This window comes from Mastomys coucha, unplaced genomic scaffold (genome assembly GCF_008632895.1).
Source record: "Mastomys coucha isolate ucsf_1 unplaced genomic scaffold, UCSF_Mcou_1 pScaffold15, whole genome shotgun sequence".
Taxonomy (NCBI): domain Eukaryota; kingdom Metazoa; phylum Chordata; class Mammalia; order Rodentia; family Muridae; genus Mastomys; species Mastomys coucha.
Window position 1 is genome coordinate 37,489,971 of NW_022196897.1, and position 17,210 is coordinate 37,507,180.

Genomic DNA, 17,210 nt, shown 5'->3' on the forward strand with positions numbered 1-17,210 from the left:
CCTGCTTCTCTCTCTCCCCCTCCCTCCCTCCCTTTCTCTCTCTTTCTCTCTCTCCCTCCTTCTCTCTCCCTCCCTCCCTTTCTCTCTCCCTCTCTCCTGTTCTCTCCCTCCCTCCCTCTCTCTCTCCTGTTCTCTCTCTCCCTCCCTCCTTTTCTCCCTCTCCCTCTCTTTCTCTCTCTCTCTCTCTCTCTCTCTCTCTCTCTCTCTCTTTCTCTCTCCCTCTCTCTCTCCCACCCTCTGTCCCTCCCTCTCTCTCTCCCTCCCCTCCTCTCTGTTCCAGTACTCTTCAGTATTGCTCCTGTGGTGGTGAAGGCTGATTATATTGTATGTATCCTGGAGTTTAGCTATTCCCCAAAGTCTATTATTCTTTTGAAAAGTCTGTTGCATGACTAGCATTGTGATAGACATGAAGACTTAACAGGCAACTAAGTTAATGATTCTCTCTCTTGACCATCACACAGTGTGCAAAGAGGAGGAGACAGCTTGGACTGGACGTTCTCAGCCTCTCAGTACTAGAATAGTGAATTCTAACAGCTTGGGAAATGACATGTTGCCCACCTAGGGGCCTAGGGGCCTGTTCTCTAGCTTCCTGACTAGAAACAAATCCCCTGCCTGTGTGACTATTGTGTAACATAATGCGTAGGAAACTTTGTACTGAGTGTAAGCCATGGCACATTCTCAGGCAGTTTGTCAGCTCATTTCTAACCTGGTAAAATTATACATACACTATAGCATCATTTTATAGATCGGCAATAATAACCGTATGTGGAGCAGCAGACCTGTACCTGATAGACAGTGGAGCAGCTCTTGTGTGCTTGTTGTTTTTACGCAGCCAGTTGTAGAGTTTTGCACCTGATCACTCTCCAATAGGTCGAGCCCTCACTGGTGGAGTCTGCCTACTGCACCCATGCCTTCACAGGTGGAGTCTACATGCTGCACCTGTGCCCTCACAAATGAAGTCTACATACTGCACCTGTGCCCTCACAGGTGGAGTCTACATACTGCACCTGTGCCCTCTCAGGTGGAGTCTACATGCTGCACCTGTGTCCTCACAGGTGGAGTCTGCCTGCTGCACCTGTGCCCTCACAGGTGGAGTCTGCCCACTGCAACTGTGCCCTCACAGGTGGAGTCTACCTACTGATTACTTGCATGGGAAAAATATCTGGCTGCTCAATTTTGTTGGGGGGGGGGGGTGGCTCTGTTTTACAATTCTACATGAAAAGAAAATACTGATAGTTGGTCTTCTCGCTAGATTACATTTTGTTCTTTGCTCCAGACATGGTAACACAAAGAGCCAAGTTTCAGTCCTTCAGGAGTGAGGGCCAGAGTGCTGACTTCTTTGATGTTCTCTGTCAGCTTCAGTGAGAGACTCAGATCACAAACTCACCCGTCCAAGGCCATTTCTAAGGCTATATACAGGGTAGACATTGAAAACTGAAGTGAGTGGGTTTATGTAAACCAGGTCAAGATATATTACTTTTTTTTCAGTGGGGGAACCAGTTAGTGCCTGGGGTGAGTGCACCCCTATTTGGAAAGCTGATACCAGTGTTGACTCTGAAGGATGAACTTTGACAGGCCACGGGGGGGGGGGGGGGGATCACTTCTGCTCTTTAGGAGTCAAGGGGAACTAGGTGGAGTAGCATATGACAATAATCCTGGCACTCAAGAGGCTGAGGCAGGAGAGTTTGAGGGCCACTTGAGCTACTTAGTGAGTTCCAGACCAGCATGGGCTACATAGCAACATCTTGCCCCCAATAAAATAAAATAAATAAGGTAATTGGCAAATCTCACTCATGTGACTTATGTTAACTAAATAGGTAAGAATCAAGGGGGTTTCTGACATGATTTAGAAGCATGAAAAGGGCTGAAGAAGTGGACTTTAACGAGACTGTAAGCAGATCACTCTCCAGCAGGTCTCAGGTCACAGGCACTGTGCATTTTTGTTGGGCTCTGAAACTTTGCTATTCTGCCCACGTTGGATTAGAGTTAACTTCACATTGCTCCAAACTACTTGGGAAGTGTGCTGCGGGTGTTTGTTTTCCTGTCTGCTTTTTAAACAGCCACGGCTCCCTGCCCTCGAGCCCTCGCTTGTGCTTAGATGGGAGTATTCTTTCTACCGTCAAGCAACTTTCTGTTGAACATTGGCCATAAAAAATACATGAGGGGAACACGGGATTAGTTTGATTTTGAATTATTTATACAATTGCCTCACTTTGTAGGTGGAGGTACAAGCAGCTTTCTCTGGGTCAGTGAGTGAGCCAGATTCTATTAATGTTATATGGCAAAGCACAGAATCTGTCCACGGAAGAACATGGAGGGGCAAGAAGCGTGAGAACACACACTTTTTCTGTGCCAAACAAACTCAATTGTTCTTAGGTCCAGACAGCATTGTTGATGATAACTGGGCCTGAGAAAATCAGCCTCTCCTCACTAATCTACAGTGCTCTCTGGTTTCCAGGTCTTTGAGGTTTCCAAGTATTATAAGAAACAAACTATGGATTTCAGATTCATCTTCCAGAACATTCTGTTCAATAATTAGTATGTGCTTCTGCCTCTGCCTCTGCCTCCTCCTCCTCCTCCTCCTCTTCTTCTTCTTCCTCTTCCTCCTCCTGTTCCTCTTCCTCTTTCTCTTCCTCTTCTTCCTCCTCCTCCTCCTCTTCCTCCTCGTCTCCTTTTTCCTTCTCCTCCTCCTCCTCTTCTTCTTCATCAATGTCATCATCATGTGAGAAGTTTTGTTTTCTCTTTCTATTCTCTGGTTAAATCACCAAAATCTAATTACAATTCCCCAAACAAAAGTTAATATTGAGAGAAATGGAGCTATTTATTCAGATGTCAGAAATCACACATGAAAATTTAATAAAATGACTGTGCCCTACTCTTGGCCTTCATTTCTTTCTGTAGAATAGAAAACATTCCTGGAAAACAATCCAATTTCCTTTTGCACATGTGTTCTGAGCCCTTCTTAATCTTGTGAATTAAAGAGCTATGCCCTTGCAGGGGCTTGCTTATGACCCACATATGGAACCAAGGATATTTACGCATGTTCCTATACTTTGTTAAATCCTACAGGGTAAGAGGACTTCTAGATAGGTATCAGGAAGTGTATTCTATTAGAAATATGTTAATGTAAAAAATATCAGCAACATTTTGTTGCTTAGTGGACCAAAACAAAAGATAATATTAGAGTTTTAGAATTTTCATATTTGCATCTATTTTCTAATAAGAGTGGAAACTGAATTGGCGAGAGCAGACACGCTGCACATCAGCATACATTTGGAAGCATCTGCTTTCACCACATTTCCAGTAACTGAAGGTCTTTGTCCAGGCAAAAGTTCTAGGAGACAGAAACAAAGGGTAAATCTTTCCCGAAGCCTTACAGATGAATTATGGAAGCTTGAACTATGGCTGACCAGGGGAGTTAATGGACAGATTATCTTACAGGAAGTAACTGGGCACTCTGCTGTTTCTTTTTCTTCTTTTTTCTTCTTCTTTACAATCTGCCTCTCTTGAGGGACCAAGGCCTTATGCCCTGAAATGCAGGCCACTAAGCTTATTAGCCCTGTGATCAAGAGCCAAATTAGATTCATTCACAGCTGGGGCCACCAGGATCTGAAGTCCGCTCGCTCTGTAAAGCTTTGAAGTAATAAAGAAGAAAATAGCACATCTTAGGAACCCTTTTCCCTGTCTCTTAAAAGAAAAACAAACTCTTTATCAGATGCAGTATCAATTAACAAGTTACTGGAGAGAGCTGTTCATCCGTTGACCTTATTCAGGTTAAATATTTCCAGAGGGAAGAAGTTAACCATTTATTTGGTATTGTGCTATAGTCAGTTAAAGTCAAACATGTTTGCAAAAATTTGCCAGGGAATCAGTCCTATTCAGTTCCCCAGGCGAGATGTCAACCAAAATTCCCATAAACAGATACAAAGCTACAGTGCATAAGTATGGAAGCAGATTATGTTGGATTTGTAGGTTTTAAAGTAAGACCAACAAGGGCCTACAGAGATAGCTCAGCAGTTTAGAACACTGGCTGTTCTCCAATAAGACCCAGGTTCAGTTCCCAGCACCCACAGAGCCATCTGTAATTCATCAAAACCATCCCTGACTCCAGTTGCAGGAGATCTGACACGCTCTGCTGGCCTCTGCATATCCTAGGCTTTTACACAGTGTTCACAGCCATGCATGCAGGCAAAACACTCATGCACATGAAAATTTGAAAATAAATGAAAGAAATAATAATAAAAAAAGACTGACCAAAATGGAGAGTTCAGTCACTGGTGACATATACTGGTGAGCTTATTTAGATATGGTTTGAAGGAAACTACCTTTTGTTGCAGTGTTCGAGCTCATACTTCTCAAATTCCAATGTCTTTGGGTTAATTTCAGAGTGAGGGTTTAGGTATGTAAGAAGCTACAGTATTTAATGTCATCGGTCTCATGAAAGATCACTTTGAGAAGCCAGTTAAATAACCCAAGTTTGGGAACACAGCAACTTATTTGTGCTTGGTTCTCAATAACTTTATTCCTGGAGCAGTTGGGTGGTCATTATTCAAAGTGTTTAATTTATCACTTCGATGGGAAAGTTTCCAGGAATAACTAAACCAGCAAGCCAGCCAAAAAATTGTTTTGGCTACAGTAGCAGACTGATGAAATTGGATATCCTAGTGAATTAATCATATGGACTGAAATGGTACAGCTAGCTTACAGTCACAAACCTTGCTGTATATGATCATTGTTTGAAAACATGCTCGTATTTTGGAAAATATTTTATATTTGATTTATGTTAAATATTCTAAAGTTAATAGTGAGACTGTTTTTAATGTATTGAATCAATACAATTTCTTAGAATGGTTGTATAGATTTTCTCACAATGATATTTGTAGAATACAAACCTATTAAATGTCCATAAGATAGTAAATGGCTTTGGGATTTGAGAGTTTGCTTTTTAATTCCCCTCAATTCTTCAGGCCTGGGCTCACCAACAACAATTAAAATATGACGGGCTTGTCCGGGTGCTAGAAGAGGGAGCTATACTAATTACATGTGTATGCTTCACAGGAATATTTTCTTCTCCTTCCTGAAATGATGTGATAGAATGTTTTTCTGGGCTGCAGTTCCCTCCTGGGATTGAAGCATCTCTAGTCTGTCCCATCACTTTAAGAGATGATCTATACCCTTACTTTCAACCTATTTGTAAATGTGTCTTACTGTCTAGTAGGCGACACATAGGACTCTCAAAAGGGCCCACGAACAGGTCCTTGTTAGCCAGAGCACAGCTTCTCACCATATCCAGATACTAGCATCACATCTGACATTCTATGAAATATTGCAGGCAAGTATGCAAATGGACAAAGTGAAAAATGAAAGTTTTATCTGGACCATAATTCTGGCCTTAAGCTGCTGCCTCCTCCTGCATTTATTTTTGATAACACACTTAATTGGTTCCATGCGGCCATGCAATTTAGCCTGAGATGATTATTTCCACCAGTGGGATCCTCGGGCTCAGCCATCTGCAAGGTAGAGCTGTTGGCTCGCTCCCGCAGATGAACTGGATAAGTGTCTGCAGCTTCCAACTAGGCCAGGTAGTGTCATAAATTTTAAAAATGCTCAGTATCTGTTTATGAATGTCAGAAATCTAAATCTCAAGGCAAGCAAAGGATTCCAGGTAAGATTCGGCTTACCTGAAAGCACCCGGGCCAAAGGATGAGAAACCAGACCACCCAGTACCCCGCCCCCCAGGCCTGACATTGATTGTTTGACCCCTTGCCATGAACTGACAGAATATTCTGGTGTAATAAGCACTTCCAGAACGTGGTTCTCATGTGACACCCTCACCTGTGCTTACAAGTGGGACTGAGTACAAGTGGTACCTGAAGGACAATGTCTTCTGAAGGCAGGAAGCACAAGCCAGGCCTGGGAGAGGATGGGAAAGATCATCGCTGGAGTTGTGTGATCGATATCCCTTCTCCAAACAGTACCTGCGCCTAGCCTTGTAACCCTCAGCAACCACTCACTGCATGCAGTCCACTCCAAAATCTGTCATTTCAGAAGTTCTTCATAAATGGATAGATCCACATGGTCTGTGAGTAGGCTAGATGGTTCTGCCCCCAAGCTTCACCACATGGTTCTGGTTCCCGGGAAGCCACTTTGGTGGAAGGAGAGAACCAGTTTCTGCAGGTTGTCCTCTGTCTCCATATGCATGCTATGGTACATGGCACACATGCACACAATAGTAATATGATATAAATCTAACCATATACTATGTAATTGTTCTGATTGGCGTTTTTTCCTACTAAGAGTAATTTCAAGAAAATGTATTAAAGCTGTTGAAAATACTAACAATTTGTTCCTTTATATCGGTGCTTGTTACTCCATAGTGTGAATGTACCATAGTTTGTTTAACCTACTCACCTACTGATAGACTTTGAGTTGCTTACAACTTGTGGTCATTTATAGGGTGAATAGCCTGTATCCGAAGTACATGGGACCAGAGGTATTTCGGGTGTTGAATATTTTGGGATTTTTGGAATACCTGTATGTATGTAGTGAAATATCTGGGGATGAGAGCAAAGTCTAAAGGCCACATTTATTAGTTTCCTATGTGACATAAATATCCTGGAGGAATTTTATACAGTCCCTGGAGGAATTTAATTGAGCCTTTTCAATACTATAACTGATCACATGAGGTCAGGTGTGGAATTTGGGGACGATAATGCTGGTGCTCAAAAATTTCATATTGGGAAGCTATTTAGATTTCATAGTCTCTAATCAGGAATGGGCAGCCTGTTAAAATAAAACCATTTGGATAGTTGTATGCAGATTTCTGTGTTTGAATACAAGTATTCGTGTCTCAGGAATAAATTGCCTAATGTAAAGTGAGTCATCAGATACTTCACTGTATAAAAAAAAATCCTGAAAATCCCTCCCTCTTTAAATTAATATACTTAACTTTACAGGCTTCTTTGCTCAGTCTAAAAATCGATTTTTTTTTCCTCTTGCTTTTTGTAGCCACTCCATATCCTGGTGGATTTAAGTGTTTCACCTGTGAGAAAGCAGCGGACAATTATGAATGCAACCGATGGGCTCCTGACGTCTACTGTCCTCGAGGTAAAGTCTCAGAGAGAGATCGGCTCCCCAGAGCTGCTTGAGAGTGAGCAGCCCTGAAGACCTGATACATGCTCGTAATCACAAGGGCCCCTCTTGTCTAAGTCTATTGGCAGATCTGTTAAGTGTATGCATAGCTCATCCTCAAAGACTTTCAGATATAAAGGGACCCATAAGATCACCCCCCCCCATGAAGAATCCTTGGATTTCCACAGGAGGTAACTGAGACTTCTCCGCCTGGGGGTGACCCAAGTGTGGAACAGTAGAGAATAGGCAGCCTGTTTGCCACTCTTTGAAGCCTTCATCCATAGTAACTTCTTTCATGTGAAGATGAATCGATGCTCATGTAAAGATTTCACTTATTGCCCATCTCGCCACATTTTGAGACTGTGTGAAAGCTGGCATTCTAAATGCCATCGCTGCATAAATAAAAACCTTGAGCCTTTTAAACTGCTAAAGCCCTCTTTCAAGGTTGAGATGGACTGCAATTGAAGCTTGAAATTTTGACCAAAAGGCTCATTTGAAAAAGAAGACATATCCTATTCACACATCTCTCCATCTAGCAAGTGAAAACAACATTTTTGGCTGTCTGTGAGGTCATGGTTAATTGGCTATTTTAGTCTCAAGGGAAGTAGATTGGTTGAGTGGGCGGGATGAGGAATATGGGCCAGTCCATTGACAGTTGTCTTAGCAGTGAGTGCTTTTCACTGTTGATTTCATTCAGATGTGTTAAAAGGATGAACACACTAAACACAGTATTTTTTTCAATATAATGCAAGACTTCTTATACCCAGCCCAAAGATTGCCCCTCTGCTTCTCATGATAGACTAGAAATTGGGAGAGCTAGGGGCGCTTTAACTAAGAGACAGAGCAGCTCCTCAAGCTAACACCCTTTAACCTCAGTGTCTCTTGAGGCTTTCCAAAAGTACATAGAGAACTTGCTGAACCTCTGTCCCTGGCCCTTTCCAATGGCTCTCAAAGTGCAGCACGACCACTGCCCCTGCGGCTTATCCCAGAACAGGTGTGTGCTAACACCCCACTCCCTCACTCACCTACAGAACAGATCCATCAGGTCTGAAAAGAACCTGAGAACTTACCTTTCCAACGGGCACGATGTGAGCAGATGCAGCCACATCAAGTACCACATTCTCTACACAGTTGAACCAGCCTCGGAGGTTTGGGCCCTGCATCAGATGAGCAGTCAAGCATGAGAACTTTACCTCCTAGGAGGGAAACATCTCATTTCAAGAGTCTTCTTGTTTACTTTTAGGTAGCGATGTCAGGGGGCCTTCAAAGATTACCAGGGGAAAGAAATAGATGAGGATGGGGGAGAACCTAGCTTAATCACAAGGTAAATTCAGCCTCCTTGGTAACCATGCCCTGTCCTGTTTCCTTCTGCAGGCATTGCCTTCACCCAAAACAAGTCAGTATTTTCATGTTCTGACATTAGCACTACAGGATTAGCATTTGGATCGGTTGCTAAAGGGTCTGCTGCACCTCTGCCTCTCAAAAGCCGCACATTGCAACCAGCTAGTAAATGCTTAGACACAGTGGTTACCAGAGACCCTACAGATGTCACTTTTTTTTCTGTCATGGAGTGGATTTGAGGACAGTGGGATTTTTTTGTTTTGTTTTGTTTTGTTTTGTTTGTTTCAAAGCTCCCTGAGTGGCTCCAGTATGCAACAAAATTTGGCAGTTGTCAAGTGTGTCTCTGGACAAATCCAGAAAGATCTGCTTTAGGGCTATCTCTCACCAGAACAGATCTGGCCAGCTAGCTTCTGACATTGTTGCCAATTGCTAGAACATGCTATCTGAATCTCAGAGATTTGAAAACAACAGAAATCCATTTTCCACTGCTCTGAAGGCCATAAAGCCCAACAGCAAGGCTCCAGGACGTTCAGTATCTGGAGAGCGTCTGATGCCATGCTTCCAACTTGTCACCTTCATATTGTGACCTCTGGAGGAGGATGGTGTTAGGTATTCACAATGGAAGGCAAGAAGGTGCCGTGGGAAGGACCTACTACACCTTACTAAAGACTTTATATTGGTGTCCCACGCCTGCCCATGAGGACTTTAGCTTTCTGACTTAACTACCTCTTAAAGGTTCCACCCTTAATGCCATCCTACTGATGAATTAGTTAGAGCTTAGGAATGTTGGAAGGCATATTCAGCCAGTAGCAGCATGTGACCACTTAGGGTTGACTTAGCCCTTAGCCTTCACATACCTCAGCAGAGCTGGTAGGGAAAAGGAAGCAATGTTAGCTGGTATTCAGACTTTGGCAGACAAATCCCTCCCTGTCACAGAGGACAAAACACAGGTGACCAGAAGCACTCTGCTGGAATGCCTCTCCAGGAAGAGAGAAAGCCGTATCTGGATGCTTTCCTTTTAGATCAGAATCTCCCCCTTTCAAGGTACAGATAACTGAAAGCAACTGAGAGGTCTTTACACAAGGTCCGTACAAAAGTTACCCTTCCCTCCCTTCCGCTCCTCTTTTATCTATCTGTTCTTAACGTTATAGGGACAAATACAGTTGCACTCTTGAGTCCATGACACAAAGCAGCTAGGCCCAGGCCCCCTGGGACAATTATGCAGTGGGAGATAGGAATCTAGTTTCTTCTTTCTAGGAGCAGACAGTTTACCCTGGGAGATAAGATCTGACCGGATCGGGTGTTTAGGCACAGCAGGTGAAAGTTAAGAGCCAGATGAGATGGGCCTTAAGTGCAGAGGGAGCTGAAGGGAAGAAGAGACTGGGGGCCGAAGGGCAGTGTCTCCTCAAGCTGGGGAGACCACAGCCACTCTCCCACTGGGGAGCGGGTTTAGAATATTTAAGAAGGCGACTCTTCCGGCAGGTACTCAGGGCAGAGATGTGGACATTGGACTTTCCATTTGTGCCCAGCAGATGGGGAGAGACCTGACTTAAGGGTAGAAGGAAGTCCGTCTGTATCAAAGACTAATTAACAGATGCCAGATTCTGGGTCTGGGCTCCTTTGAGTACTTTTGAGTCTCAGGTGAGGGAGGGGTAGGCATCCAAGCCTGAACCCAAGAAGAGGTTCAAGTACAGGAGTCTTCTGTTGATAAGTCAGTTACGTGGATTTTAATCAATGATAACTATGTTATCAAATTAGAATGCAGATGTTTTACTCAGACTTTCTGTGTTTGCATCATCTGCTGACCTTGACCTAAAGCGACCGTCATTGACCAACAGGCTTGGTGAGGGTGCTGAGAAGCATCTGTGGAAATGCTTGATGGCCTCCTGCGGCATCTCTGGCCCATTATGTGTTTTTCTTGTCACATGCTTAACTAGGTTTTAGTCATCGCAAGGTGTGAAAATTACTTGTTGGGGGTGAAAGAACTGATCCCATACAATTCTTTTTAATCTTGTCAATGTAGAATGAAGCCTACACTCCATTACTTGGGGGAATGAATGAATCTCAAGTTTTCAAAGGCAGAACTCTATGAAGTGTATGGGCTTTGAGATCTAGCATGCCATGGCATCTATCTAAAATGGATGGAGTTAACACACTTGGCTGTGAGCCCACAGGGCATCCTGTGTGCTTCAGAGAAGCCTGGCCCTGGCTAGAATCTTCCCTAGACAATGACAGGTCAGCTAGCTGCACACCCAGCCACTGCAGGTGAGAGAAAGTAAGGGTTTCCCCTTCTATCACATCTCTGAGCTGTGTAGATGCCTGGTACTCCCTGCTCTAGAAAGGAGAGTCTAAGCTATACTCCGTCATTGATTCCTGTTGTTGCAGGTTTTGCTGCAATTTCATCAGGCTTTTCCCAAACCTGGTCACTTTTTCTTGATCTTGGAAACAGAAAGGATACTGAGATCTTGTCATACAAGAGAGGCCAACCTAAAAAGCAGAAGATGCAAAATAGGAGCTGAGAGTCATATGGTTAGATACATGTCACTTTGTCCATGATGTCTCTGTGTTGAGAGAGCATCTATATAAATGTTCATCAAGAGTCTAGGGGTTTAAATGTCAACTCAGTAGCCCTAACCTGAGAATGCTTTGTCCCTTCATGAGGAAATGGCATTGCCTCCCCCTAAGACAAAAATCTCCCTTTGAAGTCTTTCTGATAGAAAAGCAAAAGAAAATGCTAAGATAGGAAAGAGGTGTCCTCTGCTCCTGGCTTCTCAGCTGCTCACCGTTTTCTTGTGGAAATGAATCCCTGAAGATGTCCTCTGGTGGCTCTTTCTGGATGCTGATCTGGTGGGGACATTGGTATAAGCAGGAAATAGAAATGAGATCTCTAGTTCAGCTGGGAGAAGCCCTTCTAGGAAGGCTTTTTCTCAGACAGGCCACCCCTGGTGCACCCTTTTCTGAAATTTTTTTTAAATAAGAGTAATATTTTTTTTATTTCTTTTAGGCAAGTTTACATTTAGGATTTAGCTCCCTGCCCAAGGCTTCTACATTTCATATCATCAAGATATCTCAAATCCCATTTTAACTCAAGGCTTTGAAACTTCCCAGAATAGGAAACCAGGAACTTACTCAGTGTGTGTCCATGCCATCACCTCAGGGCACCTAAGGTGCTCCTAAGAAATGAAATGATTTTTAGTTGCTCCCTCTTCTCACTGAACTGCAATACTAAATGGAGGTCTTAAACGGCCCTCTTTTAAAGAATGTCAAAATACAGACATAAGAAAAATCATAAGTGGATACCTCATTAAGCTTATCTAGTTAAGGTTCTGAATGTCTACCATCTATGTAAAGTCATAAAACCCTATTGGTCTCCTAGTCATTATATCCTACCCCACAAAGGCAACAACAATGTGGCCACTGCCATTGTGTTCTGTGTAAATGCAGCTCTATGGGACTTAGTCTTGCTTTCAAATAACATTAGTTATGGAACTACAGTGTTCTGTAAGCTTTAATGTTAGTCTTTCTCACAAGTATTTAGTAGATCATTATGTGAATACACCAAAAATTCATCTATTCTGCTATTGTGAGCATTTGGGCATTGTCTGGCTTTGAATAGCATAAATATTCTTCTCTATGTCTTTTGATACATGCACAAATGTATTCCTGACAGGCAGGTCTATTCAGGAATAGTGTTTGCCAGGCATGAGAACACAAGCATTGCCTTCACCAAATACTGCCTAATGCTTTGTTTTTAAAGTTCCTGTCCTCTCACCATCTGTGCACACAACCAGTTGCTACACAGTGCTGCCCAAACTTAACTTTTGACAGAAACAACAGAAGCTGAAAGTCCATAGTATTTTTTAAACATTAAGTATGAATAACTGCCAAGCTTGACTTCCATTCTGAGCCTGTCAGCCTTCTTCTCCTCCCAGTTACCTAACTAGCTCTGAACTGGGTTTGTGCATGCAACCCCACCGAGATGGACTGAGCCTTCTCTGCGTCTTGGCTGCATGTTCTGCTCGGCTTCCCACCCTGTGTACCTGTGTGCTCCTGCATTAGCAAATGCCCCAAGAGAGCCGAGGAGCGGCATGCCAGGCCTTTTCTCTTCTCTGGGGCTTTCCTCTTCAACGCCTATGTATTCTGGAAACTTTTGTGTGCTTTCACCAGATCTGAGTAACTTTAGCTGCCTTCTTTTCTTTTTTTCAGTTTTATCCTTTGTGTTGGTAAGATGATACAGGGATGGCTGTCTCAGCAAGTAAAATTCTCAAAATTTTTCTTTCATTATTTATTTACTTATACATATTTTATAGAACATATATATTTAATGCTATGATTAGATAATATATACATAATAATACTAGATATATTAGATATTTCATCCAAATTTTTAACCCAAAATTCTGTCATCTTAAGTAAAATTATTATTTTTTTATTTTTAGTAGTATAAGTAGTAGCAGTAGTGATATATTGAGAATAGCAAGCCTACTCCAGTTCACAATGGTTTTGTCTAGATATTTTCTATTTCTTTGGTGGTTTTATAGTTTGAGAGTGAAATGGGCCCCAGGCACTTGGGTGTTTAAACAGTTGCTCCCAGCTATGGTCCTGTTTTGGTAAGTTCTGGAACCTTTAGGAGGTGGGTCCCCAGCCAGAGGAAGTGACTGCTGCTGGTGAGCTTTATGAGCTAGAGGGGACCTCGGTTCTGCCTGTGTTCTTGCACCCTTGTTCACTGAGAACTGAGCAATCTTAGGTACACATTCCCAATGACATAAACTCATCCTTGCTGTCCCTGCATGGTAGAGGAACTTCTCTCAAGCCAAAATGAAGTCCTCAAAGTTTCTTAGACCGAGTATTTTGTCACAGCAGTGAGAAAGGAGTCAAGCTCAAGTGGCGGCTTCCCTTTCATGCTTTTGCCATCTTGCCTTTGTTTTAACTAGTCTGCTGTGAAGTCTCATTAGTCCTCATTGCGGTTTACATACCTTCCCAGGCAGCCCTTTGACCCCTGTTTAGTAATGAGCACATGATTTCTGAACGTCAGCATTTAAAACATTCCTTGTGTGGGTGTGTCACCTGTCATTAGGAAGTGTGGATCATAGAGCCAACCTTGGTAGAATATGCCCATGACCTCAGAACTTGACAGGCAGAGGAAGGGAATGAGGGCTTCAAGGGAAGTTCCAGGAAAACTCTCACAAGAAATAAAAGATACCAATAAAAAAAAGTATGGTTGAAGTTTTTGAAAATAACAGGAATGTCATTGTCTGGCAATTTGCCCAAGAGGTACAAGAGAAAGGAGACTGGTAGCCACTCAGTTGTCTTGATGAGCACCTGTTTACTGTTAATTCCTGTCTCGGGGACAAAAAATCTATAGTGGCAGACAGTCTCTGGAGAGCCTTTGGTAGGAGTCCAAGAGCCAAGAAGATAAGTTGATGGGTGGACATCAGAGGCTCTATGGTTCCTGTTAAGACGAGCAGTAAGTAATTGGGCTCCCTGGCTGCTGTATATGCAGTCATCCTCTCATGGGTTGCTTTTCTTTAATCATAAGTGCCTTTCCATTACTGAGCTTGGAATTATGGCATGATATGCTCACCGGAGAGCAAACAGTGTCACCTTTCTCACAAGCACAACACATGGTGGAAACAGAACCTACATTAAGAAGTAACCATTTCCAGAAGCTCGGAAGCCTCTCTTGTGCCTATTTCTGCCCTTCCCCGTGGACAAGGGTCACTGTTATTGAATAAAGCACATGGCCCCAACCCTATATTGAAAGTCTCACCCCTCAGCTCTAGGAATGGGACTATTTGGAGACAGAGTCTTTAAAGCAGAGATTAAGATTAGATGACATCATTGGATGTATGCTGATTCCCTATGACTGGTGTCCTTGTAAGAGGGAATTGGAATCTAGACAGACACTGCAGAAAGATGATGCAAATATATGGAGAGAAGCCATCAATGAGCCAAGGGAAGCAGCCTCAGAAGAGAGCTGGACTCCAAAATTGTAGCCTCCAAAATTTAAGAAAAACCTTGGTAGCAGTCCATTTCTTTGGTAGCTTTTATAGCAGTCCTAACAAATTAATATGCCGCCATCCCAATTTCCAATAATATGGATCAGCTTTGTCCTGTATTGGCTTCTCAGTTCTTCTTCTGATTCCTTTTGTTCAGTGTCATATGAGATATATTTGCCTTAGTAAATCTCTTCCATTTGTTCTTCCTGTTATGTGGATAGAAACCCTAATTTATTTATTTTGATGCCAGTGGGCATTTTTGAAGTCTCCAGTTTTACCTGTACAAATAATTCTCTATAAGTATGCTAGAACTTTCATTCCTTTTACCATTGTGTGTGTGTATGTGTGTGTATGTGTGTGTGAGAGAGAGAGACAGAGAGAGAGAGAGAGAACAAGTACATGTGTGGGTGTTTGACTCACATTGATAGAGTATACTCTTAATATATCTTAGCAAATAATTTCCCCCAAGTGGCTACACTATATTAAAATTACAGTTCTTGTAGAGATGCTAAACAAATCTTATTTATTTATTTATTTAATATATGTGAGTACATTGTAGCTGTCCTCAGATACACAAGAGGAGACCCCATCAAGTCCCATTACAGATGGTTGTGAGCCACCATGTGGTTGCTGGGAATTGAACTCAGGACCTCTGGAAGAGTAGTCAGTCTTAACCACTGAGCCCCTTCTTCAGCCCAAGATGGTAAATTAGATGAGCTCATTCAAAGTACAGACATGGTAGGGATGTCCTAAGTATCACAGATATAAATTAAAGTGTGTTAATTTGATTAAGCTTTAAGCAGAAGAATGTGGAAGATGTGTCCTTCCTACATTTACATTGATCTTCATAATACATTAAGGACCTGTGGGTTGGGCAAGGCTATGTTACATGTTCTAGGAATGTAGGCACCAACAAGCATGGACATGCTTCTTCATAATCTAGAACAGTAGATGAGAAGCAGGATTCCACCCACAACAGGAGATGTTTGGGGCATCCAGTCTGAAGAGGTCGTATGGATGGCTGAACATCCTGCAGTGCACAAATCATTTTCCTAAGTAGACATGGCTATCCTGATACCAGAGGTGATAAAGGCTTCCACTGCTCGGGAGATACACCGATGCTGTCTACTGCGTCCCTTACTCAGTGCAAGCAAAACCCTGACCATGTGTGCCATCCAAAAGGAAAAAGAAACTCTGAGAGATGGAGAAGGAGATGGTCGAAAACTAGCTACGGCCTTCAGGACCCAAAGACCAGTGGTACTGTGGTGACCTCCAAGTAGTCTTTGTAGACTTAGAACTAAGAGTAAGCTAACACTAGTGCAATAACCCCCAACAAATCTTCCTAAGAGTAAGCTAACACTAGTGCAGTAACCCCCAACAAATCTTCCTTCTCCAGCCAGAACTAAGAGTAAGCTAACACTAGTGCAATAACCCCCAACAAATCTTCCTAAGAGTAAGCTAACACTAGTGCAGTAACCCCCAACAAATCTCCCTTCTCCAGCCAGCCGCCTGGGAAGGTGGCAGCCAAGAAGGGCAGGAGACATTTATATAAAGCCATTTACTTTTGGCAAACATCACAGACAAAACTCCATCTCCACCAGCAAAAGAGAACAGAGAGACCACCCTTTCATTCATGGCCGGCTGTACTCTGCTGTTCCTCCCTACTTGTTAGGATGGTTGTAGAGAAGGACAAGTAATGGGCACCTCATCCCCTCTGGGTAGTTATGAGGTGTCTTAGTCAGGATTTCTACTCCTGCACAAACATCATGACCAAGAAGCAAGTTGGGGAGGAAAGGGTTTATTCAGCTTACACTTCTACATTGCTGTTGATCACTAGAGGAAGTCAGGACTGGAACCCAAGCTGATCAGGAAGCAGGAGCTGATGCAGAGGCCATGGAGAGATGTTCCTTACTGGCTTGCTTCTCCTGGCTTGCTCAGCCTGCTCTCTTGTAAAACCCAAAACCTCCAGCCCAGGGATGGTACCACCCACAAGGAGCAATTGAGAAAATGCCCCACAGCTGGATCTCATGGAGGCACTTCCCCAACTGAAGCTCCCTTCTGTGATAACTCCAGCCTGTGTCAAGTTGACACACAAAACTAGCCAGTACATGAGGTCTCCCCATACTGCTAGCAGAGAGCATGGTGCTGGATAGTAGACTCCTGAGTCTATCAACAGTGAGCTGTCTCCACCCCATCTGGTATAAAAACCAGGTCGGTGGGGAGTCTGAACTTTGCCTCCCACCACCCATCGGCCATAAGTCCCACCTCGTACTCTGAAAAATCTGTCAAAATCTTGGTGGGGAGGACTACCAGACAGCCCTAGCCTTCTCAAGCCAGGAGGTTTCATATGATATATAATGTTATAACATCCTATGAAAAGGTCCAGGTTTCAGTTAAAAAAAAAATCGTTCACTGTACCAGAAAGATCTAATTCTGAATGGAAAACATAGCAAGTGCCTGATGTAATAAACTGTTCAAAGAGGAAACTTTATTGTGGCTCACCATCTTGGAGATCTGAACGATTGTTGAGCTTAGGTCTTTAGCTACGCAGCACATAATGAGACATGACAGAGCAGATTGCTCATCTGACAGTGGTGGCTGAGGGGGGGACAGTTGGAGAGATAGACATCCTTGATGACCTAACTTCCTCACAGGGTCTCCTCTTCTTAGCCTTCACTACCTCCCGGTAACACCACAGGCTAGAGAATGAGACTTTAGCACATGGGCCTTTGAGGGACA

The 17,210-nt window shown here is 43.1% G+C and overlaps 1 protein-coding gene across 1 annotated transcript in view; it reads left to right on the forward strand.

The window, feature by feature from the left end:
- Positions 1 to 17,210, forward strand: part of Lypd6 (LY6/PLAUR domain containing 6) — a 138,463-nt gene that overhangs the window by 111,272 nt on the left and 9,981 nt on the right. Inside the window, exon 3 of the mRNA XM_031370192.1 lies at positions 7,009 to 7,107. Within this exon, the coding sequence (XP_031226052.1) occupies positions 7,009 to 7,107 (99 nt within the window). The remainder of the gene's footprint in view (positions 1 to 7,008; positions 7,108 to 17,210) is intronic.